The following is a 27,037-nucleotide window of genomic DNA, read 5'->3' as shown; positions in this document are numbered from 1 at the left end:
TTTCTGAAGCAATTCAGGTTTTCTCAGGAGAATAATTAAATGACTCCTCCTTAAAACTTCTTTGCTGGAATCATTTGGATCAATTCCATTTCAAATTATTTAAACAGTAGAGCACCTACTTCTTTCTTTGTGGAAATAACATTAATATTCCATTTTCACACAAAGGAGAAAAAGTTTATCCCCAAATATAAATTGTATTTTATTTTTAAAGTTTCACCCCAAATATAAATAGTAATAGGAGAAATTTGCCAAAATACATTGAGATTATCATATCCTTCACCTTATGTATTTCTTCCTCCCCATTCCACATTGCTTTAAACAATCTTGTAACTTCTTTGATTTCATTTAGTAGAGGATGTCAATATGCAAATATATTAGTAACCAGGACTAGACAAGACAATATACATTTCAGAAGATGCCAGACTTCCACCCCGCTTTGCCTCTGAATGAAGATGTGCCCCCAAGAGTAGGAGGACGAAACGCCCTGAATTAAGGTCAAGTTTCCACCACCAGCAAACGTGGGAGGTCTGAGGAATTAACTTCATTTATAGAAAAATAAAGCCAGTTTGTGAAAATTCCCAGCAAAAAAACTGTGGCCTGACTAGCTGTCAGGTGGGAAGGTGCCGGAGGTCAAAGCAGGCAAGGAAATATAGCAAGTATGGTCCTGGAAAGCAAAACCCTGGAAAGTGGAGCACCTACTCCAAAGTCTCCTTTATTCTGCTCCTGAATAGGAGGCATCCTCAGGATTTAGGCTTTTGTGTATGAGGCAAAAAGAGAGAATGAGTGGAAGGACAAATCCTGACTGGATAACCAGCAACTTCTGTTACGCTATATAAAGAGAGTAGGCACTTGTTTCACATTTCTTCCTGTAAGTGGTTGGCATCTTCTTGCTGAAATTTTAAATGGGTTTTTTTATAAAGTATTTAAGGGCTCCCCTGGTGGCTCAGTGGTTGAGAGTCCGCCTGCCGATGCAGAGGATATGGGTTCGTGCCCCGGTCTGGGAAGATCCCACATGCTGCGGAGCGGCTGGGCCCGTGAGTCATGGCCGCTGAGCCTGCGCGTCCGGAGCCTGTGCTCCGCAACGGGAGAGGCCACAACAGTGAGAGGCCCGCGTACCGCAAAAAAACCAAAACAAACAAATAAAAAGTATTTAAATAGTTTCTAATGATGTGGATCTTCCCTTTCATGAGTGCTGTCCTTTCCTTCAGCTATTTTTGTTTAACAAACATCAACAGGGTGGGTAGTGGACCTGCTGGCTGTCAGCCAGATCTGGGTTTAAGTCCCACTCTACCACATGGCAGAATGCACTGAAAACCCTCAGGATGTTGATAGGAGGCTGTCTAGCACAAAATGAGCATCATTAACTAACAGCTGTTACTATTACCCACTCACTGAGCTACTAAAGTGAACTATAACGCAGAGTCTTGCTATCTAAAATTTTTTTGTAAAAGCTAAGATAAGCTTCAAGATAATGAGTCCTAAATACTGAATAGAAGTCAATTGTAACACACATAAAAATGCACCCCCCTCCCTCCTTCTGCCCTGCATGGTAATATATTTATTAAAATGGCTTAATTTACCAAAAGGTGACACACTCCAGAAGTGTAATAAGCATGACCAAAAGTGATTCATTATGTAGAAAACAGTAACATCTTTCATAGTGACACTGCTATCCAACTATTCAATCTGGGTTCATCACTAAAATCCACCTTTGTTGCTACTTTCACGGACAGTATTCTGGGTGAGACGCATTACAGCAAGGACCAAAGCCAGTATAGGAACTCTGAAATTCTTATGTATACAGTATCCTCATAAGATTTTTTGCCATAGTCTTTAAATGTTCTATTAGTCTCATTTACAATGATCATTCTAATCTTTATGAGACCATGTTTCCAAGTTACTATAATTCTACCCAACACTAATGAAGCAGTTATCCCCAGACACGAGGGTGTGGACCTGAAGTATGCCTAAGCTTCCATGCCCATATATATCCTAATGGGACAAAACCACAGAGCTAACTATAATTTGCAAGAATAAAATTTTCCATGAATCAGTAAAGCCCTGAAAGCTTTCAAAGGCCTTTTCTAGAAGGCGTGATTTCTGAAGCATAGCATTCCAGTAAACTTGGAGAGTAGTGACGAAACATTCTAAAGATAAAGCCATGACATTCTGTTTCATCCCTCTGGGGAAAAAATCATCACCCTGCTGACATAATTCAAAGGAGTTATGTATTTAGTCACACTTTCTTCCATTTCTCTGGAGAGGTTTAGATGTGACCTTTCAGTTCTAACCCTGTGTGTGCAGTAGAGGACTAGAATCACAAGGTCTGAGTAGAATTAACCAGCACAAGACTCTGCTGTACTGGTTTAGCCACTGTATTAAGCTCCGGAAAGCGCACTCCCTAATTGGGAGAAAGAAGCAAGAAAAAAGCCAAGGCTGGTGGAGAGCAACTCACTGGCATTTGGAAAATCAGTTCCAGGAAAGGACTGGTTTAAATCAAAGTTCACAGGCTAAATGTAGTCCTATACCTTACTGTAGAAGTTTCCAAGTTCTGCTTTTCCTACTGTAAACCAAAAACAAAGTAGGAGGATGGGGGAAAAAATGGCCTTATTTCAATTCCTAAATGACTCATTCCATGGGTTTTTACTATCCCGTACATCAGATCACATTGCTGCTGTGTTTTTCATCTTCCCAAACGCAACAGGAAGGAGAATGAGAAAAAGTTTATCAGATATTCCTCTTCCATCTTTATAGTAGAGGAAACAGGAGCACCCTTGGCCCCCTGCTGAGTTCTCACTCCCCTTTTCACTTCTCTCCATTGCAAAGGGAAGGAACTGGCCACCATCACCTCAGGTGTCACCTGCATATCCCAAATCCACATCCCTTCCTCAATTCTTCTCAAAGTCCATGACAACCACTTCTGGTCCCTGCCAGTCCACTGCTGCCACATGGACTTCCCCCCTGAACTCACCAGCACCCTCTCCATTCCAGTGCCTTCATGTCTTTGTTACTCACAGTGACCAAGACAATGCAGCCCAAGCACCCAGTTCTCTGAAGAAGTTGGTCTATGAGTGAAATTTGAAATATCCAGGGGCAAACTGGACTCCATATCATTTAAGCAATCTTTCCATTAGTATGATTCTTCACAGATGGCTTTTGGAAAGAACTGATAAGCAGAGCTCAAGGCTGTAATCTTTGGCAAGAATATGAAGTACAAATATTTCATATAGAACAAGGCAGTCATATGCTTTGACAATCAACATGACCGAGATCCAATATGGTTTTCCACTCTTCCCCCAAATGAATTATCTACTATGATCCAACTGTTTTTTCCTACCACTATCTTAATCATTATATGTAACAGTTTCAAATATTGGTCATTCTAATTACCGTCTCATCATCTATATCACTATTTTACCAGCATCCGAAAGATCTGCATCCAGACTTACAGTATATACCATGTTAAACGTCTATAATTACTTAAATAGTGAAGAAAATGGTTCAATTCCTCAGCCCAATACATAAATCTAAGAAATAAGAGTTTAAGAACAGCAATCTTGAGTGCTTTGAAATTCAAATGTTACTATTTTTGCTGCCTTAGTAAATCAACACTTCAAAAATTTCACTTAAAAAAGTTTTGTTTTTTTTTCTCCTTGTTAATTAACCTAATTCTTCTTTCCCTTGAGACTCTAAAGAGCAGCTGGATTATGAAAGTTGCTGCCACTGGAGTAAAGTTTTGGGTTTGTTTTTGTTTTTTACATTCTGCCCCAGTAATATTTGTTGGCAAAGACTCTCAAAAACTGGCAAGAGCTATAAATTAGATATCTGAACTATTCTCCCCTATCTATACAAAAGAGCTGTCCAACTTTCCAGTACTAAAATGCCTTAATTAAAAAGACTTATGCCTTAGGGGACTAGAAAATTTGCCTCTAAGTCAGATGAACATATGGGTTATAAGTTATTAATTATACAAACTAAGGCTTTGGGATCAGATAAATTGAATTAAACCCTAAAGCTAAATGATACATAATATATCCCATATTTGTGTTGGATAGGAAAACAGTAAAATCTGAAAGTTAGGGTAATGACTTAAATGGAATCAGAAAGGCCAAGGCCCACCTTCCAGATTCATTACCAAATACTTAACTGATATTCACTGGCTCAGGAAAAACTGAAAATCTACTGCATGAACAGATTAGTCCTCTCTATTAGTCTCTCTATTACAACCCTAGAAAGAAGAGCATATAGAATGATAAAGAGATTTATGTACCAGAAAACTGTCCAAGGTTAGATAGATAAATCAAGATAGATAGATAGAATGTATAAAAACTTATACATCTACTATATACTATTCCTTAGTTGGATGCGTAACTTAAACACAAACTCCCAAATTAAGACAAACATGAGAAAATAAAGGATGGTTAATAAGGGCAAAAAGACAAATCAATGTTAGCGCTTTACTGCCTTTTTTTTTTTTTTTGGTAACAGATTGTAGGGTATAATGGATTTTTAAAAAATTATTTCTAGGGCTTCCCTGGTGGCGCAGTGGTTGAGAGTCCGCCTGCCGATGCAGGGGACACGGGTTCGTGCCCCAGTCCAGGAGGATCCCACATGCCACGGAGCGGCTGGGCCCGTGAGCCATGGCCGCTGAGCCTGCGCGTCCGGAGCCTGTGCTCTGCAACAGGAAAGGCCACAACAGTGAGAGGCCCGCGTACCGCAAAAAAAAAAAAAAAAAAAAAATTATTTCTAGTTGAATTTCAAAAAGACATAGTGAACAACAGATCAATACAGAATAAAAATAAGTCATTATTTACCAGTTATATGACTTATCAGAAAGGGAGGAATAATAAAATAAGATGAACGAAAATTATTTTTGTTGCTTTTAGACCTCACCATAATTAATAACTCAAGATCAACAATCTTTTGGAGTATTACTTTAAGAAATTAAATATCCAAAAATCCCTTAAATCACTTAAACAATAAAGTAAAATAAAACCAACCAGAGCATGAATTTTCAATTCAATTAACACAACTGAATGACAAAGGATTATTAGCAAGTACCAAAGAAATGAGATCATCCTAAATTTTTAAAATATAGAAAAATATTTACTACAAATGATGGAAATAAATCCAAGTATAATTATTTTAATTTAAATTGAATGCAGGAATTATCTCAAAAAAAAAAAAATCCAAGTTGCTGCTTCCCAGATATACCTACAACTACTTTGAGAAAAGGAAAAGGGCATGACTCAAGATACTATTTACTTTCTTCTAATAGAACTTTCATGATATAATTCAGTCTTGAGGTTACAAATGACCTGAGATCCATTAACAAATTGCATTTTCCACTTAAAAATTAAAAAGGAGTCTTTCCTGATTTAAAACACATGCACACACAAATAGATCTTAATCTCAGGCACAGCAAGAAAGAAACTGATTACTAAACCAACAAATACTATGAGTTTTAAACTCAATAAACATGAGTATTATAGTAAAAAATTTCACACCAGTTATTTCTTTTTCTGATTTAGAGATACTTTTTACATGTTAATAATTGTTTCAAGAAACTTAATGCCAAATTAATTATATATAGAGAGGGAGATTCCAAATATTCTTCACACATTCAACCTATACAGAGATTTTGGCATAATGGCAAAGTCACGAAGAAAATCTACACTTTTACTGCAAAAGACATAATCTTTACTGGTGCTAAAAAGACATAATCTTTACTGGCGCTTAAACAAAGAGGTAGCTAAAAAGTGCCACCATTTCTCTCAAATGTTATCATTTACATAACACCTTAAAACACACTCTGATTTGGGAAAAAAATTATTCTTCCAAGCAGTTAAACAGATTAATCTCATCTATTTCATGGTAGCAAAATCTTCCTCAGATATTAACAACAGGCAGAATTACTTGAGTTTAACCTTTCGTCACCAGAGACAGTTGCTACATCACTATGCAAACATGGTGAACTCATTTTATTAGTCAAATAGTTGAATTCCATTCAAGTGCACTTAACACAGTACTACACATTATAAATTGACTGAAATTAGAGAGATCTCCAATTGGAAATGGGGTTTAAAAAATACAATTAATGCTGATTTCAAATTATATGTTTCATTGGTGTTCTAATGAAACATACAAAGCAAATAATTTGTTTCCAGCATCTCTGAAAGATTATCTAGTCCTTTAATGTATTAAAATAGAAGTGAGAAAATACACCCCTGAAATATAGAATCAGAAGTACAGTTTGAAAAATTGAAACTGATTTGATATGTTTAATTCAGATTATGGTTAAATGGTAAGAGGACAGCTCAAGAGTTGATGAAAGTTTCAAATTAGTCACATTTGTTGAAAACACATAAATGCAGGTGGCTGTAATGTTTACACTGAGTCAGATTTTTTCAAATCTATGTATAATATAAGTCCTAAAAAATCATAAAGACTTAATTTCTTAAAACACTGCTGACTGTTGAGGAAAATCCAAATGGATTACATCTAAAATGAGGCTGTTCCTTCTCCTTGTGTAAAATACTTTTGGAATTCATAACACAAAAACTATGCACAGGAAGACATTTAGACTTGTCAATCCTTTTTTAAAATTGAGGGACTGCTGCTCTTGAAAATTTTCCCTGTATTTGCTTTGCTTTCTTCAGAGTCTTCCTTTTCTTTCAAGAGCTCTGATATAGATGTGTATCAGCTGTATATGTTAATAACTTATTTGCCTGTTCCCACAAGTGAAGAGGTGGCTTTGTTAGACAACAGCTTGATCTTTATGTTTTACTTCTGGTAGGATTCTCTAACTTTCGCCTGAAGGGCATCACACGTCTTCTTGGCATCACCTAGAAGCATGGCTGTGTTAGGTTTGTAGAAGATTGGATTGTCCACTGCAGCATAGCCAACACCTAAGGACCTCTTCATAACAATGACCTAAGAACCAAAGATTAAGTGAGACGGTGTATTTAACAGACCTGGCCAGGACTTGTTCTGCAAACAAACATTGCTCTGCCCTGACTTTGAACAAAGCAGGTACCACTACTAATTCTTTACTACAAAGACTTAAAATACACAAGGAGTAGTTTTAAATGCATGTTTACTCTGTATTAACTTTAATTCTTTAAATGTGCCCATACTCTTATATCCATTAGAGAAAAGGTCATGTTAACAATAGTATATCTCCAAGTGATAAGTGATTTTTTTTCTCAGTGCTTTTCTCTATAAAGACTATGTATAACATTTTCTAGTCAGAAAAGCAAGCATCTTTCTCTGAATGGGCTAAAGAGAACAAATTTAGTGCATAAGCTTCTACTACCCATCCTAAGATAAATGTAGTTGAGTGGGAAAATGGTATGATTCTTAGTCCATTGCTTTAAAGTAAAGGATATGAGACAGAAAGGATATAAGACAAGAACCCAAAGAGCAATCTAGTGTGTCACAGAACAGAGCTAATGACTAATAGAATGCTTCCACGAAGAAAAATGAAGGGGTAAGTCCATCCATCTCTAATACTGATGTGTTCTACACATTTACAATTACACGGATTGTGGATGTTGCTGTCCTGTTGAATATCAAGTCAATTCTTCATGAAATGAAAAGCCTTTCTATGGTCTTTTAGGATACGCAGTCTATTCAAAAATGGAAGCAGAGCAAATTTATTCATGTTCCATATACCATTGATACAGTAATGTACCCTACAAACTCAAATATTGGTGATCAATGCAACTGTCCATATACACATGAACAAGTGCATGTCATATCTACTCACTCACCACAAATACTATGTTGAAAACTCACACATTTACAATAAAGAGAGACAAATTAAAGGGAAAATATACGTTACGTTATAATGATTCTGAAAACGCAGATATGACTTGAGAGTGGTAAAGAGACTTGCCCACAGTCGGGGCAGAGGGAAATTTATAAGCGTTTGCGTTCTCTACAATCTAGCAATCAGCTTTTTCAGAAGTAATGTGCTGTGAGCAGGGCTTGCTTCCTTCCATGTTATTGTTTGGTTTTCTAAATAACCTTTCTTCTGTACACTCCATAACATACAAATTCCCTTTCAAAAAACTTAAATGAAAAAATGTGTTCATCTTCGTATGTGAAGGCGATGATACTGACTCACTGTCCTGGAGGGAAGCCATTTGCTTCACTGGACTCAGCCTGGAATTCAGCCAGACTCATCCCAAAAGCTCACAGGTCCTTTTTCAGCTGTAGTTACAGATTGTGTTAATCCATCCAGATAATCTCTTTTAGTTCTAATCGAGATCAGGGCATTCACTCAGGTTCTCTGGTGACCACAGAACAGACAGGAGCTGGATATAGAGAGCTGGACCCTAAATCTACTCTAACTCCTGAGCCTCCTAAAAGGCATCATCATTTCTCATCAAGTGACCAAGGAAAGTTCTGTGTATGTGTTTTAAGAGACCTTTAATTATTAGAATGACACACAAGTCTGAAACTTTACCTGCTTTGATTTCCAGACCTCGAGGACTGGCATGCCTGCAATAATAGAGTTGGGGTCTTCTTGAGCCGCTGAATTAACAGTGTCATTAGCTCCAATTACAAGGACCAAATCAGTGTCTTCATAATAAAAGAAAATATAAAAATTAAAAGGGTCACTTTTACTTTCAGGCAAATTATGGTGACCTTACTTTATAACAACAACAACAGAAGCTAATATTTATAGGACAAATACTTGTGCTAGGCACTGTACAAAGAGCTTTATCAGAGAGGTTCAGTAACTTAGCCAATGTCACACAGCTTAAAAGCAATAGGTCCTGCATCTGAACCTGAGCACCCTGACTGGAGCTTGCATTATTATGCTTTCCCTCCCCTCAATGGATCTACCTAATCTGACTTTATAGCTCTTTTATGATCCCAAAATGATCTTGCCAGTAACATTAAAGACCTGCACTCCCATAAATGGGTGCTGTATTTTGTCAAAAGCTTTTTCTGCATCTATTGAGATGATCATATTGTTTTTCTCCTTCAATCTGTTAATATGGTATATCACATTGACTGATTTGCGTATATTGAAGAATCCTTGCATTCCTGGGATAAATCCCACTTGATCATGCTGTATGATCCTTTTAATGTGTTGTTGGATTCTGTTTGCTAGTACTTTGTTGAGGATTTTTGCATCTATGTTCATCAGTGATATTGGTCTATAGTTTTCTTTCTTTGTGACATGGATAAAGAAGATGTAGCACATATGTACAATGGAATATTACTCAGCCATAAAAAGAAATGAAGTTATCTGTAGGGAGGTGGATGGACCCAGAGTCTGTCATACAGAGTGAAGTAAGTCAGAAAGAGAAAAACAAATACCGTATGTTAACAGATATACATGGAATCTTAAAAAAAAAAAAAAAAAATGGTTCTGAAGAACCTAGGGGCAGGACAGGAATAAACATGCAGACGTAGAGAATGGACTTGAGGATACAGGGAGTGGGAAAGGTAAGCTGGGACGAGGTGAAAGAGTGGCATGGACATATATACACTACCAAATGTAAAATAGATGGCTAGTGGGAAGCAGCTACATAGCACAGGGAGATCAGCTCCGTGCTTTGTGACCACCTAGAGTGGTGGGATAGGGAGGGTGGGAGGGAGACGCAAGAGGGAGGAGATATGGGGATATATGTATATGTATAGCTGATTCACTTTGTTATACAGCAGAAACTAACACGACATTGTAAAGCAATTATACTCCAATAAAGATGTTAAAAAAAAAGATCTGCATTCCATTTTCAACTTTTAAAATGACTACTTAATATGCAATTCAATGTCTAAAAGAAAATGGTCTAAGAGTCTGTACTATATTAAAGCTGTGTCCATAATTCCTGGAACTGGCAGGTTTCACACATAATTTAGCAACAGTGAAATCTGAAAGGGGGCATAAAATTAAAATGGTCTAAATTCCCTCTTTAAGGATCATAATATAAGGTACCTTAGAACTCTGCCAAAAATGCCATGTGAATCTAGACATACACACAATTTCATTATTTTTCTCTAATAAACAGTTACAGTGGATACGTGCCAGAGGGAACTGGTTTAATTTTAACAAACATGATCTTGGGCCAAACGTCATTAGCATTCAACATCTACCCAGTGACAGCCACAAAGTCCAACACCTTATCTAGTGAAGTCCTAGTACTTTAAAGAAAACAGAAAACTACTTACTGACCATGAGGTGGTACAACTGAAAACCAGTAAAATCTCAGACACTGGCAAGAATCAGAGCCTAAATCATCAGCGGAAGCAATTTTATAAATGAGGGACCCGAGGCTGAGTACCTAGTTCAAGGCCACAAGCAAATGAGACTCAGGACCTGGATTCCAAAGCCAGGTCTGTTCCAAATCCCTCTGCAACGCAGTCCACTGCACTGCCTCCCAAGATTTTCCCCATCCTTCAGCTCTCCTCAGAGGGAGAAAATTACCCATGCTGCTTACAAATCTGTTGCACCTTTTTCAGTACTGTCTTTCGCTTATTTAATTTCAACCGCAGCCTTACTAGGAGCAGGTTACTCTTCATCTGACTAGTAGGTCTTCAGTAATCCCACAATTTATGCCCTAAGACTGGCATCACTCTATTCATACTAAGAACACCTAAACTTCACCATTATCCCCGTCGCTTACCTGGGAAATCATGGTTGATCTCATCCATCTCCAACACAATATCATATGGCACCCCAGCCTCAGCCAGCAGCACATTAAGCTGACCAGGCATCCGGCCCGCAACTGGGTGAATTCCAAACCTAGACAGGAAACAAATGAACAGCTGGCCTTACTTGATGGGCCGAAACGTACAGAGACCCCAATATCACCTCCAAATCTGCACACTTTGTTCTTGGCATCTCTGCTTCTCCTGGTACTATCCGATCTCTACAAGCAGGAATAGAATCCGTCTAGATATACGGTCAATCTACAAATAGTAAGGTTTGGAGATTCAAGATCTCAGTATATACAAACTGTAACTCCTCTCAAAAAAATAAGTGTGACTTTAGAACCTGACTCTTCCATATACGTTTTAAGTTCAATGAACTCCCAACAACATTAATAATATCACCTTACATTTAATAAGCATTATGTTCTCTCATGATACTTTATAATTTTTGAATCTTTTTGAAGTCAGCCTGGAATTAAACGTTTGCCATGAAAAACACTGTCATGCACATAAGTTAAAGGCCTACTTGCAGCGAGTAATATGCAGCATTACTCCACATCACAGAAGAAATGTGATAGTAACACGCTGGAGTGTTTAAAAGGCAGAGTAATACGCAAGTCAGATATCTGCTCTTTTATTAAGGCAAAAGAAACTGAAGCATCAAGCAATTTCGTTCAGCCACAGCCATAATGGGATCTCTGAAGTCATGTAATCCAACCTCTTGCCCACAGTATTGATCTCTGTCTCCTCAGCACTGGGCACAGTCCGTAGCACACAGGAAGGACCAAATAAAAAGTGAGTGAGTGAGTGAATGAATGAATGAATCCAGTGAAGAAATGCATTTTATACTACCTCTAGGCAGGGATCCATCCAACCTCAGCTTAAATACCTTCAGTGACCAGAAACTAACTCCACTCTAGCTCTATTCCATTACTAGAAAATCCCAATAACTATATATATATATATATATATATATATATATATATATATATATATATATATATATATATCATGTCACACACACACACGCTTATTATATTAAACCAAAAAGAACCCCCAACTCATTGCTTTCCAAGGTCTGCAGTCTGAGGGTCTACTCCCTCTTTCACATGTGGATTCCTCTGAGCTAACCTAGGATGCCTATTAAGCAAAACATCTTCAGTTCTTTCAACTGTTCAATGACTGACAGGACTTCTAGACTCACTGCTGTCCTAGTCACCTGTTCCTATATTGTCACTGTCCAGCTCAAACCTCAGTCCCCCACCGTAAATACAATATGCTGGATGTGATCTAGATGCACAAGGCACAGCAAGAAAGTCATACCCTCAGGCCCCTTTCAGAAGCCTAGGTCTGTAACAGCTCCCACACCACACTGCTGGTTTTTATCACTGACAGTTATGTAAGATGCCCTATTGGAACTCTACTCAGTGCTCTGTGGTGACCTAATTGGGAAAGAAATCCAAGGAAGAGGGGATATATGTATACCTGTGGCTGACGCACTTTGCTGTACAGCAGAAACTAACACACCATTGTAAAGCAGTTGTACTCCAAAAAAAAAAAAGACGCCCAGTTACTTTTCACAGGAACTGCGGCCAAGCCAGACCTCCCCACTCGTAACACAGTCCCTGTTAGGAACAGATTAAAAAAGCATAGGAATTGACCCCTCCCAAAAGCAGACCTGAAAAGAGCTATAAAATGGCTGTTTATATTGTCCAAATAACTGATATATAGTTTTCTACATCTTTGAATGAAGATAATGAAGATAATCTGATAATGAAGAGCCTGAATTACTGGGGAGCTTGTAATTGGAAAACAAGGTATCAAATGATAGGTTCTCTTTAATCAATTTTTTTAAAATTTATTTTTGGCCGCATTGGGTCTTCATTGCTACGTGTGGGCTTTCTCTAGTTGTGGCGAGCTGGGGCTACTACTCTTCATTGCGGTGTGCGGGCTTCTCATTGCAGTGGCTACTCTTGTTGCAGAGCACGGGCTCTAGGCACAAGGGCTTCAGTAAATGCAGCACGTGGGCTCAGTAGTTGTGGCACGCAGGCCCTAGAGAGCGCAGGCTTCAGTAACTGTGGTGCCTGGGCTCAGTAGTTGTGGCTCACGGGCTCTAGAGCACAGGCTCAGTAGTTGTGGTGCACAGGCTTAGCTGCTCCACGGCATGTGGGATCTTCCCGGACCAGGGATCAAACCCGTGTCCCTTGCACTGGTAGGCAGATTCTTAACTACTGCACCATCAGGGAAGTCCCTCAAATTCTCTTTTTTATAATCTTCATTCTGGGACCGCTGAAAGTTCCTAAATAATCAACTTATGTTAAAAAAAACAGAAACTCAGGGCTAAAAGGAAACAAAACCGTTATCTCTAGGTGGTTGTACAACAGATAATCATTTTACTTCTCCTCTATTTAAAAATGTTTTCCAAATTTTCTATGAGAATGAACAACTTTATGGTGGGAAAAAATTAACTTCATTTAAAATAAATTAATACTTCATGCTTTTATATTGTGATATAATTTACAAATTTCTTATATATTATTTCATTCTATCCCTAATCATCTTTAATAATCTCCATCAAGAATTAGAATTTAGAGCAGCTGATTCAAATCCAGGACTTAGTTAAATAAACTGGGCTTTAGAGCTACATTCCTGTACCTTAAAAAAAGAAGAGAGCAAGAATATACATAAGAGGGGCTGCCGGCATATATTTTGGCACAATGACTAATACTGACTCTTTGAGATGTGCTATACAATTTGCACAACTTTTCTAGTATAGCTAACCTGTAAGTCAAACTCGGGTCTTTCTGCCTCAAGAGTCTTTTCACTACTATACAATATAGGCAGTATAGTCAAGCATTTAAGAGGTATTTTTGTTTAGTTAGTAGCTCAAGTTAACTAGTTACATGATGTTCAGTAAGTTACTTAATAGCTCCCTCTCTCTCAATTTTCCCATAGAGTACTAACGAGCTGTTATTACAAGCCCACATCATGCCAAGGGCTATATTAAACTCTGTAGAAGAGGTTTGAGAAATACCTATTTATCTCTGCTTGAATGGGTGAAATAAGGAATTCTAAGAATCCAATTTACAGTGTTGAGAAAAACTGAGCAGCACCCAGAAAGTTTCAAACAATACTATAAGCTATAAATTTTTTTTAATTTAATTAAGTATTTGCATGGACATAGGAGAAAAAAATGTCTCTTAGTACACAAAGTACCTGCAACAATGCAAAACATTTACCAGCACCTCTTAAATGCTGGGGAAGTAGGTTCTGAAAAATTACTAGGGGTAGGAGGTAGAATGAACTGTATAGAATGGACTATTAATAATCTAAGACTTTTTAAAATTTTTTATTGGAGCATAGTTGATTTACAATGTTGTGTTAGTTTCTGCTGTACAGCAAAGTGAATCAGTTATACATATATATCTCCATTCTTTTTTATTTTTTATTTATATTTATTTTTGGCTGCGTTGGGTCTTCGTTGCTGCGTGCAGGCTTTCTCTAGTTGCGGTGAGTGGGAGCTACTCTTCGTTGCAGTGTGCAGCCTTCTCATTGCGGTAGCTTCTCTTGTCGCCGAGCACGGGCTCTAGGTGCGTGGGCTTCAGTAGTTGTGGCACACAGGCTCAGCAGTTGTGGCTCACGGGCTCTAGAGCACAGGCTCAGTAGTTCTGGCGCACGGGCTTAGCTGCTCCGTGGCATGTGGGATCTTCCTGGACCAGGGCTCGAACCTGTGTCCCCTGCACTGGCAGGCAGATTCTTAACCACTGTGCCACCAGGGAAGTCCCTCCACTCTTTTTTAGATTCTTTCCGCAAACAGGCCATTACAGAGTACTGAGTAGAGTTCCCTGTGCTATACAGTACGTCCTTATTAGTTATCTATTTTCTATATAGTGGTGTGTATATGTAAGACTCTTCTAAAAGGCATTTATCATCTCTTCCCTCAGTGGGCTACCTACAGTTTTATTTTTTTTATTGAAGTATAGTTGATTTACTACTTTATTTTGGTGAGAATAAAATTAATACACAAATAAAATTAATCATTTTTTGGAAATGTAACAGTTCAACAGTTGAGTAAAAATTTTTAAATGTTCTCTAAAAACAAGATTTTTTTTTTTGGCTAGACACTGCTATCCTAATGTCATTGTCTGTTCCAAACCAGGGTTTTTAATCACTCCTGAAAACAAAAGAAATGAGGCAAAATACTGACAATTCATGTTCATACTCTCCATGTAGTTAACACAAACTATATTCAGCACTACTGCAGCTATTTTCAAACTGCCTCAAGCATTTGAGGAAAATGCTGTTTTGGAAAGAAAGCATTTCCAAAATGTTACACAGACTCTTGAGTTGAGATGTCTACTTTAAAATTTTAATACCTTTACAATGGCAATAAGATAAAACATTTGAAAAAAAAATTTCTCCAGGCACCAAACTGTATGCTCATTAAATGGGAGTTATTAATACTAACCCTCAATCCTGAACATGAATGTCATTTTAATATTTTAACAATAATATAGAATTTTAAGCATGAATATAAAAAATAGAGAGAAAAATGCAGTATATTGAAATAACCAAAATATACTCCTAAGCCTGCGGATTACATGAATGTAGAAAAAGAAAAGGCATGACGAATGAAGTTTCAGAGGTGCTTGATTTTGTAAACAAGCATCACAGTCTCCAGTTCAGGACTTTTAAACCTTTCTTCAATGATGGGGAGGGATGAACAATCCCTTAGGTTCACAGGGAATAACAGAAGCAGTAAGAAAAAGACAATAACAGACTCAGAGAAGGTAAAGCTCACTAACATGTAATAAACAATTGAATTGTAAAAAAGAGGAAAGACTGAATTTGTGTAATCCTTACAAAAAGTGAGAAAGAAGGCAGAGCACAAAGCAAACTAAATGTGCATGAAAGAATGACATGGACCTGGGTCTTTAAAGGCACGTATGACACTAAGGTGTATAAAGAAAGTAATTTGAACATCAAAATAAATAAGGATAGGGCTTCCCTGGTGGCGCAGTGGTTGAGAGTCCGCCTGCCGATGCAGGGGACGCGGGTTCGTGCCCCGGTCCGGGAAGATCCCACATGCCGCGCAGCGGCTGGGCCCGTGAGCCATGGACGCTGAGCCTGCGCGTCCGGAGCCTGTGCTGTGCAACAGGAGGGGCCGCAGCAGTGAGAGGCCTGCGTACAGCCATAAATAAATAAATGAAAAATAAATAAATAAATAAATACGGATAGTCATGGATTATAACCCACTGTGGAAAGTGGGAATTCATGAGTCAAGACCGATAACAAATTCATAAGTCAATAAGGAAAGGATGAAAGGAAGGAAGGGAGGGTGGGAACACTCTCCCCTATAGTGGTGGACCATCAACTGATAAATGTAGTGGGGTTATAAAATCACCATTTTGCCACCATCATAATAAAGTTTGGTTCAGATAAAAATCAGCAACAGCACATGCTCAGTCTAAGGAGTAAAGCTTGAATGAGGAGCAGGATTTTGCAAGGTCTTAAAGAGAGCTCAACAGAGAAAGAAAAAAAATCAGTAAAGACTTTCAGTGCTTTCTCTGACAGCTACTTTATTGTAATTGATCAATAATAAGTAGTTATTAGAACATCTGGATACTTTGCTCAATGGGCATTTGGTTAAGTGGGCAGAGTCTGTATTTCTTTTTCTCCCCAGCTAACAGTTCCTTATAATACCTAATAAAATAAATTACCAAGATTAACAAACCAAATCTCAGCCAAGAACTTAAATTGAAACTAATTTTTTATGTATTTTAAGGCACTGTTTGGTATACACAAAATATTTAGTGTACAGAATATTTTAACTTTATGTTCTTTAAATATCAAGTGGGAGCAACAGCCAGCTCTACCCACCACGAGCCCCTCCCATCAGGAAACTGGCACAAGCCTCTTAGAGAGCCTCAGCCACCAGAGGGCAGACAGCAGAAGCAAGAAGAACTACAATCCTGCAGCCTGTGGAACAAAAACCACATTCACAGAAAGACAAGATGAAAAGGCAGAGAGCTATGGACCAGATGAAGGAACAAGATAAAACCCCAGAAAAACAACTAAATGAAGTGGAGATAGGCAACCTTCCAGAAAAAGAATTCAGAATAATGATAGTGAAGATGATCCAGGACCTCGGAAAAAGAATGGAGGCAAAGATCAAGAAGATGCAAGAAATGTTTAACAAAGACCTAGAAGAATTAAAGAACAAACAAACAGAGGTGAACAGCACAATAACTGAAATGAAAACTACACTAGAAGGAATCAATAGCAGAATAACTGAGGCAGAAGAACGGATAAGTGACCTGGAAGACAGAATGGTGGGATTCACTGCTGCAGAACAGAATAAAGAAAAAAGAAAGAAAAGAAATGAAGACAGCCTAAGAAACCTCTGGGACAACATTAAACGCAACAACATTTGCATTATGGGGGTCCCAGAAGGAGAAGAGAGACAGAAAGGACCTGAGAAAATATTTGAAGAGATTATAATCGAAAACTTTCCTAACATGGGAAAGGAACTAGCCACCCAAGTCCAGGAAGCACAGAGAGTTCCATACAGGATAAACCCAAGGAGAAACATGCCGAGACACATAGTAATCAAATTGGCAAAAATTAAAGACAAAGAAAAATTATTGAAAGCAGCAAGGGAAAAACGACAAATAACATAAAAGGGAACTCCCATAAGGTTAACAGCTGATTTCTCAGCAGAAACTCTACAAGCCAGAAGGGAGTGGCAGGACATATTTAAAGTGATGAAAGGGAAGAACCAACAACCAAGATTACTCTACCCATCAAGGATCTCATTCAGATTCGAGGGAGAAATCAAAAGCTTTACAGACAAGCAAAAGCTAAGAGAATTCAACACCACCAAACCAGCTCTACAACAAATGCGAAAGGAACTTCTCTAAGTGGGAAACACAAGAAGAGAAAAGGACCTACAAAAACAAACACAAAACAATTAAATATCAAGTGGAAGAACTAAAGGCACAAAGAATGTGCCCCATCGAAGGCAGAGATTCTATAATTAAATTCAGGGACCCTCATGTGTCATTATTTTTTAATAATGATGAAACAAAATAATTTCCAAAAGAACACATCTTAAAGTCAAAAATTTTAGTTTGAAAAGGTCATTTCACATTATGGAGGTTCTTAGTAATATAGTTAACATAGCAAATTGCATTAATCAGCTGATTTGTATTCAAAGTTAATGCCAATCTGCATTTCAACTGTCAACTTCAAGTCAACATTCAAAATTAATGCAGGGTTGTTTTCGCACATCAGGATAAAGGTACTCTATCTTCTACCACTGACTAGATCCAATGATAAAACTAAATAACTAGATTTAGTTCAGGGAGTTGCAGCTTAAAAGGATCAGAGGGCACTTGGATAAGTTTCCAGAGAAACACAAAATACCTAACAACTTAGAAAATAACATGCTCTAAGTGAAAAAAGATAAACTGGCTAGAAAAAGAAAAGCAAAACTGATTTTCAAGCAGACCAAATAAAACAGAAGTTGACCAAATATTCCTCATTTTCATTAAACAGAAGAAAAGAAAATAGTCTTCAAACGCAAGAGAAAGAGTTGCAATTAACTTAAAAAAACTACTTTCTGTCAACAATTAGAACAAATTTCCTAGTTAGGGAAAGTTTCAGGCTTTTCTGTGGATCAGGCAGAGACAGGTTCATTAATCTGAGCTGACATACAAACCACCAATTCAGTACAAAATGGATTCAAGGGGATTTCGCAAATAAATGTAAAGGATGGTTGGCTGGCAGTGGACATAGTCAAGGCAGTTATGATAGCTGAGACAGCTCTTCACTCATGGGAGGAGGAGGGATAAAAACTACTAGTAAGAGAGAGCAGCAGCTTTGGTGGAACTGAGGATTCCCAGAACAACCGCAAGACGTTGCTCTACCTCAGTCCTATACTACTAACTGCAATGAATGTGCTCTCTTGAGATCTTCATAGTAAATCTTGGACACCAAAAATTTCTCCTAGGGCTTCCCTGGTGGCGCAGCGGTTGAGAGTCCGCCTGCTGATGCAGGGGACGCGGGTTCGTGCCCCAGTCCGGGAAGATCCCACATGCCCCGGAGCGGCTGGTCCCGTGAGCCACGGCCACTGAGCCTGCGTGTCCGGAGCCTGTGTTCCGCAACGGGAGAGGCCACAGCAGTGAGAGGCCCGCGTACCGCAAAAACTAAATAAATAAATAAAATTTAAAAAAAAATTTCTCCTAATCTCCCAACCCTTCTGAGCATCAACAAGTGCTTCCTGTTTCCCCCAGGTCCCTTCCTCTCCCCAAAACCTGATTGGTGAGGCTTAAGAAAGACTAAGAGTCACTGTGCTACATGACATTTAAGGTCTGTGCTAGCTTCCTATTGCTGATATAGCAAATCACCACAATTGTAGTAGCTTAAAACAACACAAATTGATGACAGAGGTCTGACATCCAAAATCAGTTTCTCTGTGCTAAAAAATCAAGGTGTTGGCAGGGCTGCACTTCTCTCAGAGGCTCTAGGAGAAAATCCGTCCCTTGCCTTTTCCAGCTTCTGGAGGCCCCCATTCTGTGGCTTGAGGCTACATCACTCTGACCTCTGCTTCCATTGTCACACCTCCTTCTCTGATTCTGACCCTCCTTCCTCACTCTTGGAAGAACCCTAGTGATTACATGGGTCCACCCAAATAATTCAGAATCATCTCTCCAGCTCAGAATCTTCACTGAATCTACAAAGTTTCTTTTGCCATATAAGGTAACATATTCACAGGTTTGGGGGTTTCGGAGGTGGGTATCTTAAGGGCCATTATTCAGCCTACCACAAACTCCCTTTCCAGTCCTAAAATTCCATGAACTAGAGATTCTAATTTACCTGAGTAAACCAATACACACTTTGTGGTTTACTTTTGTATTTCAATTCTGTATCCCTCCTTGATTCCAGTAATTTAAAAAAATTTTTAATTCATTTATTTGTTTTTAATGCTGCCTTTGCTTATCTTTAAATTATTCCATCTGGCAATCATCTTTATGCTTTAACTGAGGTGTCTTGGTCCAAATTAGAAATTAAAGACCTCCAAATGTATTTGTTATTATTGTAATATTTGATTAGCTGCAGACTGCATAAAGACAATGTTTCTGTTGAGCTAGTTGTGAAGGGTAAACAATCATAAAGCTAACTAACATGTTATGCTGAATATCCCAAAGGACAGATCACTATATATCTGTTTGCATAATAATTTGTTATAGTAAACTTTAAGAATCTAAAGTTGGAAAGAAACACATGCCAGGCTATTCCAAGAGAATGCCAATGTTTTGAGAGAAATGACAGAACACACTAAGTTTGGAGAAATATATATGTGCAGGCTGATGAGTCCATGTGAATTTACAACAATTCTGGCCCATGCAACTGGCTAATCTTCAAAGTATGGATTAAAGTTAATTATATCGGACATTGGTTGCCCATGACCAGCAACTGCCAGGAACTAAGGGCCAAAGCTCATCAACATTCCGTCACCACATAAAGAATATCCAGAATTCCAAAGTGCAAAGCCTACCAGCCTTTTGGTTCTTCCCCATGAACCATGAAAATTATCTTTATTGTAATGCTTCACAAAACAGGATCAGCTGTCCTTGTCCATAACGTAATGCTACAGAAGGGGAATAACTACTAAAACGCGATCACAGAAAAATCCTCCATGCTCCCAGAACTCTTTCTTTATGCTCCTCCTCCTTACGATGCACTGCAGCATAGGAACTGGCTGAAGGCTGTGCTCTCCAAACTGGGAGCAACTTCAGAATAGGAACTGTGTCTTATTTATCAGTTCCCACAGTACCTGGCACTCTATTAGAGCGACTCAAATAAAAGGAGGGAAGGAAAGGGTTTGTTTTGTTTTGTTTTGTTTTTTTGCGGTACGCGGGCCTCTCACTGTTGTGGCCTCTCCCGTTGTGGAGCACAGGCTCCGGACGCGCAGGCTCAGCGGCCATGGCTCACGGGCGCAGCCGCTCCGCGGCATGTGGGATCTTCCCGGACCGGGGCACGAACCCGCGTCCCCTACATCGGCAGGCAGACTCTCAACCACTGCGCCACCAGGGAAGCCCCACCCTCCATTTCTTTTTACCGTTGCGGAGCACAGGCTCCAGACGCGCAGGCTCAGCGGCCACAGCTCGCGGGCCCAGCTGCTCCGCGGCATGTGGGATCTTCTGGGACCGGGGCACAAACCCGCGTCCCCTGCATCGGCAGGCGGACTCTCAACCACTGCGCCACCAGGGAAGCCCAGAAAGGGTTTTAAGGAACATAGTGTGCCCAACAAAGTACACTGACTCAAACTTTCTATCATCTCTTTTTAGAGAAAGATCTCAGGGAAGTAGTAAAGAGTAGCAGTTAAAAGCTCTAGAGTGCCACTGCCTGCGTTCAAAACATTTGGACAATTTACCCGTGTGCCTCACTTTCCTCATGTGTACAATGGGATTCATAATAAAGCCTCTTCAGAGGATTATTGTGAGATTTAAGGGAGACAGTTCATGTAAAGAGCTTTTTATACTTTAGACCAATGCCTGGCATACATAAGCCCTTAATAAATGTAACCTGAAACTATAATAGTCTATTGAAATACATTTTGTGATATAAATGCTCATCTGTATTGCTCAAAAAATTGCACATTTTTAATGATCATTTACATTTAAAAAAAACACAAATTTTTACACTAAAACAAATGTGGTTTGTTATCAACATTTCTGAATTAATTTTCTAATTTTTAGCTTGAAATCCCACTAAGTACCAATATGGCCCAATGAAAGCCAGAAATTCTTTGTACTTGCAACTACACAAAAAAAACTAGAGAAATTATATTGTCAATATAGACTGAGGCCAATAACTGCCAACAGCGCACACACTGGCAACTTGGTCGTAGTTAATATTCAAGTGTCGAATAGTGTCAAATTTCAAAAGGCCACGTTTAACCCTTCTATAGATACTATTAAGGCAAAAAAGTACTGTTTCCTAGATTGGTTCAAGAAGGCGGAGTAGAAGAACGTGCACTCACTCCCTCTTGCGAGAGCACCAGAATCACAACTAACTGCTGAACAATCATCAACAGGAAGACACTGGAACTCACCAAAAAAGATACCCCACATCCAAAGACAAAGGAGAAGCCACAATGAGACAGTAAGGGGGGCGCAATCTCAATAAAATCAAATGCTGTAACTGCTGGGTGGGTGACTCACAAACTGGAGAACACTTATACCACAGAAGTCCACCCACTGAAGGTTCTGAGCCCCACATCAGGCTTCCCAACCTGGGAGTCCAGCAACAGGAGGAGGAATTCCCAGAGAATCAGCCTTTGAAGGCTAGCAGTATTTGACTGCAGAACTTGGACAGGACTGGGGGGAGCAGAGACTCCACTCTTGGAGGGCACACACAAAGTAGTATGTGCATCGGGACCCAGGGGAAGGAGCAGTGACCCCATAGGAGACTGAACCAGACCTACCTGCTAGTGTTGGAGGGTCTCCTGCAGAGGCAGAGAGTGGCTGTGGCCCACCGTGGGACAAGGACACTGACAACAGAAGTTCTGGGAAGTACTCCTTGGTGTGGGCCCTCCCAGAGTCTGCCATTAGCCCCACCAGACAGCTGGTAGGTACCAGAGCTGGGTCGCCTCAGGCCAAGCAACCAACAGGGAGGGAACCCAGCCCCACTCATCAGCAGTCAAGCGGATTAAAGTTTTACTGAGCTCCACCCACCAGAGCAGCACCCAGCTCTACCCACCATCAGTCCCTCCCATCAAGAGGCTTGCACAAGCCTCTAAGACAGCCTCATCCACCAGAGGGCAGACAGCAGAACTACCATCCTGCAGCCTGTGGAACAAAAACCACATTCACAGAAAGACAGACGAGATGAAAAGGCAGAGGACTACGTACCAAATGAAGGAATAAGATAAAACCGCAGAAAAACAACTAAATGAAGTAGAGATGGGCAACCTTCCAGAAAAAGAATTCAGAATAATGATAGTGAAGATGATCCAGGACCTCGGAAAAAGAATGGAGGCAAAGATCAAGAAGATGCAAGAAATGTTTAACAAAGACCTAGAAGAATTAAAGAACAAACCAAACAGAGATGAACAATACAATAACTGAAATGAAAAATACACTAGAAGGAATCAATAGCAGAATAACTGAGGCAGAAGCACAGATAAATGACCTGGAAGACAGAATGGTGGAATTCACTGCTGTGGAACAGAATAAAGAAAAAAGAATGAAAAGAAATGAAGACAGCCTAAGAGACCTCTGGGACAACATTAAATGCAACAACATTCACATTATAGGGGTCCCAGAAGGAGAAGAGAGAAAGAAAGGACGCAAGAAAACGTTTGAAGAGATTATAGTCGAAAACTTCCCTAACACGGGAAAGGAAATAGCCACCCAAGTCCAGGAAGTGCAGAGAGTCCCAGGCAGGATAAACCCAAGGAGAAAGACACTGAGACACATAGAAATGAAATTGACAAAAATTAAAGACAAAGATAAATTATTAAAAGCAACAAGGGAAAAATAACATACAAGGGAACTCCCATAAGGTTAACAGCTCATTTCTCAGCAGAAACTCTACAAGCCAGAAGGGAGTGGCACAATATACTTAAAGAGATGAAAGGGAAGAACCTACAACCAAGATTAATCTATCCGGCAAGGATCTCATTCAGATTTGATGGAGAAATCAAAAGCTTTGCAGACAAGCAAAAGCTAAGAGAATTCAGCACCACCAAACCCGCTCTACAACAAATGCTAAAGGAACTTCTCTAAGTGGGAAACACAAGAGAAGAAAAGGACCTACAAAAACAAACCCAAAACAATTAAGTAAATGGTCACAGGAACATACATATCGATAATTACCTTAAATGTGAATGGATTAAATGCTCCAACCAAAAGACACAGGCTCGCTGAATGGAAACAAAAACAAGACCCATCTATATGCTGTCTACAAGAGACCCACTTCAGACCCCAGAGACACATACAGACTGAAAGTGAGGGGATGGAAAAAGATATTCCATGCAAATGGAAATCAAAAGAAAGCTGGAGTAGCAATACTCATATCAGATAAAATAGACTTTAAAATAATGTTACAAGAGAAAAGGAAGGACATGACATAATGATCAAGGGATCAATCCAAGAAGAAGATATAACAATTATAAATACATATGCACCCAACATAGGAGCACCTCAATACATAAGGCAAATGCTAACAGCTGTAAAAGAGGAAATCGACAGTAATACAATAATAGTGTGGGATTTTAACACCTCACTTCACCAATGGACAGATCATCCAGACAGAAAATTAATAAGGAAACAGAAGCTTTAAATGACAAAATAGATCAGATAGATTTAATTGATATTTATAGGACATTCCATCCAAAAACAGCAGATTACACTTTCCTCTTGAGTGCACATGGAACACTCTCCAGTATAGATTACATCTTGGGTCACAAATCAAGCCTTGGTAAATTTAAGAAAATTCAAATCATATCAAGCATCTTTTCCAACCACAATGCTATGAGATTAGAAATCAATTCCTGGGGGGAAAAAACATAAAAAACACAAACACATGGAGGCTAAACAATACATTACTAAATAACCAAGAGATCACTGAAGAAACCAAAAAGGAAATCAAAAAGTACCTAGAGACAAATAACAACCAAAACACGATGATCCAAAACCTATGGGATGCAGCAAAAGCAGTTCTAAGAGAGAAGTACACAGCAATACAATCCTACCTCAAGAAACGAGAAAAATCTCAAATAAACAATCTAACTTTACACATAAAGGAACTAGAGAAAAGAACAAACAAAACCCAAGGTTAGTAGAAGGAAAGAAATCATAAAGATCAGAGTAGAAATAAATGAAATAGAAAGAAAGAAAACAATAGCAAAGATCAATAAAACTAAAAGCTGGTTCTCTGAGAATATAAACGAAATTGATAAACCTTTAGCCAGACTCATCAAGAAAAAGAGAGAGAGGACTCAAATCAATAAAATGAGATCAGAAAGAGAAAAACAAATACTGTATGCTAACACATATACATGGAATCTAAAAAAAAAAAAAAAATGGTTCTGAAGAACCTAGGGGCAGGACAGGTATAAAGACGCAGACGTAGAAAACGGACTTGAGGACACGGGGAGAGGGAAGAGTAAGCTGGGACGAAGTGAGAGAGTGGCATGGACATATATATACTACCAAATGTAAAATAGATAGCTAGTGGGAAGCAGCCGCATAGCACAGGGAGATCAGCTCGGTGCTTTGTGACCACCTAGAGAGGTGGGGTAGGGAGGGTGGGAGGGAGACGCAAGAGGGAGGGGATATGGGAATATATGTATATGTATAGCTGATTCACTTTGTTATACAGCAGAAACTAACACACCATTTTAAAGCAATTATACTCCAATAAAGATGTTAAAATACATATTTTGCTCTGAGGGATTACTGGCAATTTTATACCATAGATTGAATATAGAGATGTAAGTGAATACACATGTACTCTTTAGCTTTCCTCTCTTCTACCAAAAGTTTCACTCATTTGACTCATTACACAAATAACTCCCATCACATCCACCCACCTGTCACCATGTTTTACAAGAAGGCAGGCTCAGTGCAAAGCAACACACCATATTCTTTCAGAAAACCAGAAGCACTGGCTAACTCATCACCAAATAGTGCCAGCTGTAACTCTGAAACCCAGATATAATGACCTATGCTCTTGCTGTTCTTCATCATTTCAACTAGCATCTGAATTGGAAATACAATGAGGTTATAAGCGTCCTCAATTCAGAATATCTTAACACCTATTATCTAAGTTCCCAGCAAATGTAAAACTCCACAGGGTCAGGAATTTTGATCTTTGTATTCACTGATGTATTCTCAGGACCTAGAACAGTGCCTGGCACAAAGTACTGTATAATTATTCGTACAGTGAATTGTCATTAACATGAATAGTCATGGCTGATAAGAAAGTATTGCAAAGCTGGTAAGAAACTCATAAATAATATCTATTTCTTTATTTAACTACTATACTGGATCTTTTATCTGGCCTAACTTCTACTGTCAGACGCATGTACCTTTATTACTTGATAAATTTGCATGTCCTAGCTCTTCCTGTACCCCAAAACATAACAAAATCCAAGATGGCTGAACTCTTGTTTATTTAGATTACATTTAATCCATGAAAAACAGGAAAATCCAGTTAGATCAACAAAATATTTCATCTTCAACTGTCTCCAAAGAATGGGTTTCCTAGTAAAAATAACATATATTTAAACTTATAGCCAGGTCACACAAGACTGTAAAACACTATTAAACTGCAAATACCACTGGCAGCTAGATGTGTTTAGACAGAGGATGAAAAAATAAATATTTATTTTTTAAAACCTGCAAAAAAAAATGTCATGTTATGAGTAGTATAAAAAGTTTAAAATATCCCCCGGACACTTATCTACTCTTCTCTTTTGCATTCCTACCTTCCTTCTACTCTACTCTTCTTAGCATACTATCACATTAAATGGAATTCATTCACTGATTCATTTGTTGATCAATTTGTTCTCTTTATATCTATAAACTTTTAAGAGTGGGAACTGGGGCTTACACATTCTTGCATTCTCAGTACCTAGTAATAAGTTTCTATCAATAAATTATTAATAGAAAGATAGAGTTGAACATTAACACGAAAGCAATATATAACATCAGTGAGTCAATCAAAGAAGTTGAAAGGTGGTCTCATAAATTTAAAAGCAATAATGTCTTTATACAAAGAAAATCAAGCAGTGATTAATTGCAAAAAGAAAAGAAAATATACCTCTTTCTAAGAATTATTCCTTGGACAGATTATCTCAGCTTTACAATGAAAAGCCTATCACATCAATCCAAAGATTGGGAAATAAAGAGAAAAAAATGTCTGTGCTCTTGTATCATAAGATTTTTGTAATAAAATGCTTTCAGAGATCAAGCATAAATTAGGTGTTCTGGGTGCCCAGGAAGCAACAATATCCTGGCCACTGAAGAACAGCTAAGTCAGTGAACTTCCATGACATTCTGAAATGAGCTCTTGTCATGAAATGTCATGTGCTTCACTAGATAATCTCAACTCTCTGTGAGCATGTTATGACTATGGCCAGAGTAAAGGAAAACAGGAGTGTCTCTAAATCAACCATGGGCCATGAAGCCAGACAGACTGTATGACAGATGCAATTTTTCTTGGCACCACTAGGGCATAACTAATTGATGACAATCGTATGTCCACACTGGCACATTTCCATGCGGAATGTGTGCTAATATGTCACCACATCTGGATGCTGGGCATGCTGGGGTCCGGAGGCACAAAGATCTACTAA

At 38.7% G+C, this 27,037-nt stretch overlaps 1 protein-coding gene across 8 annotated transcripts in view; it reads right to left on the bottom strand.

Moving 5' to 3' along the window:
• Positions 1-5,129: 5,129 nt before the first annotated feature.
• NNT (nicotinamide nucleotide transhydrogenase) overlaps positions 5,130-27,037 on the bottom strand; it is a 93,819-nt gene continuing 71,911 nt past the window's right edge. For all 8 annotated transcript variants that reach the window (XM_022597912.2, XM_022597894.3, XM_022597903.3 and 5 more), the window contains 3 exons: positions 10,641-10,759; positions 8,471-8,586; positions 5,130-6,933 (listed from right to left, as the gene is read on the bottom strand). In XM_022597912.2, coding sequence (XP_022453620.2) covers positions 6,784-6,933; positions 8,471-8,586; positions 10,641-10,759 — 385 coding nt within the window. In that variant the 3' untranslated portion in view covers positions 5,130-6,783. The remainder of the gene's footprint in view (positions 6,934-8,470; positions 8,587-10,640; positions 10,760-27,037) is intronic.

The sequence above is a fragment of the Delphinapterus leucas genome, chromosome 3 (assembly GCF_059928025.1).
Source record: "Delphinapterus leucas isolate spDelLeu-1000000601 "Yukka" chromosome 3, BTC_Dleu_Yukka2, whole genome shotgun sequence".
NCBI lineage: Eukaryota > Metazoa > Chordata > Mammalia > Artiodactyla > Monodontidae > Delphinapterus > Delphinapterus leucas.
Note: the sequence above shows the minus strand (reverse complement) of the source record. Positions and strands in the feature narration are given on the sequence as shown.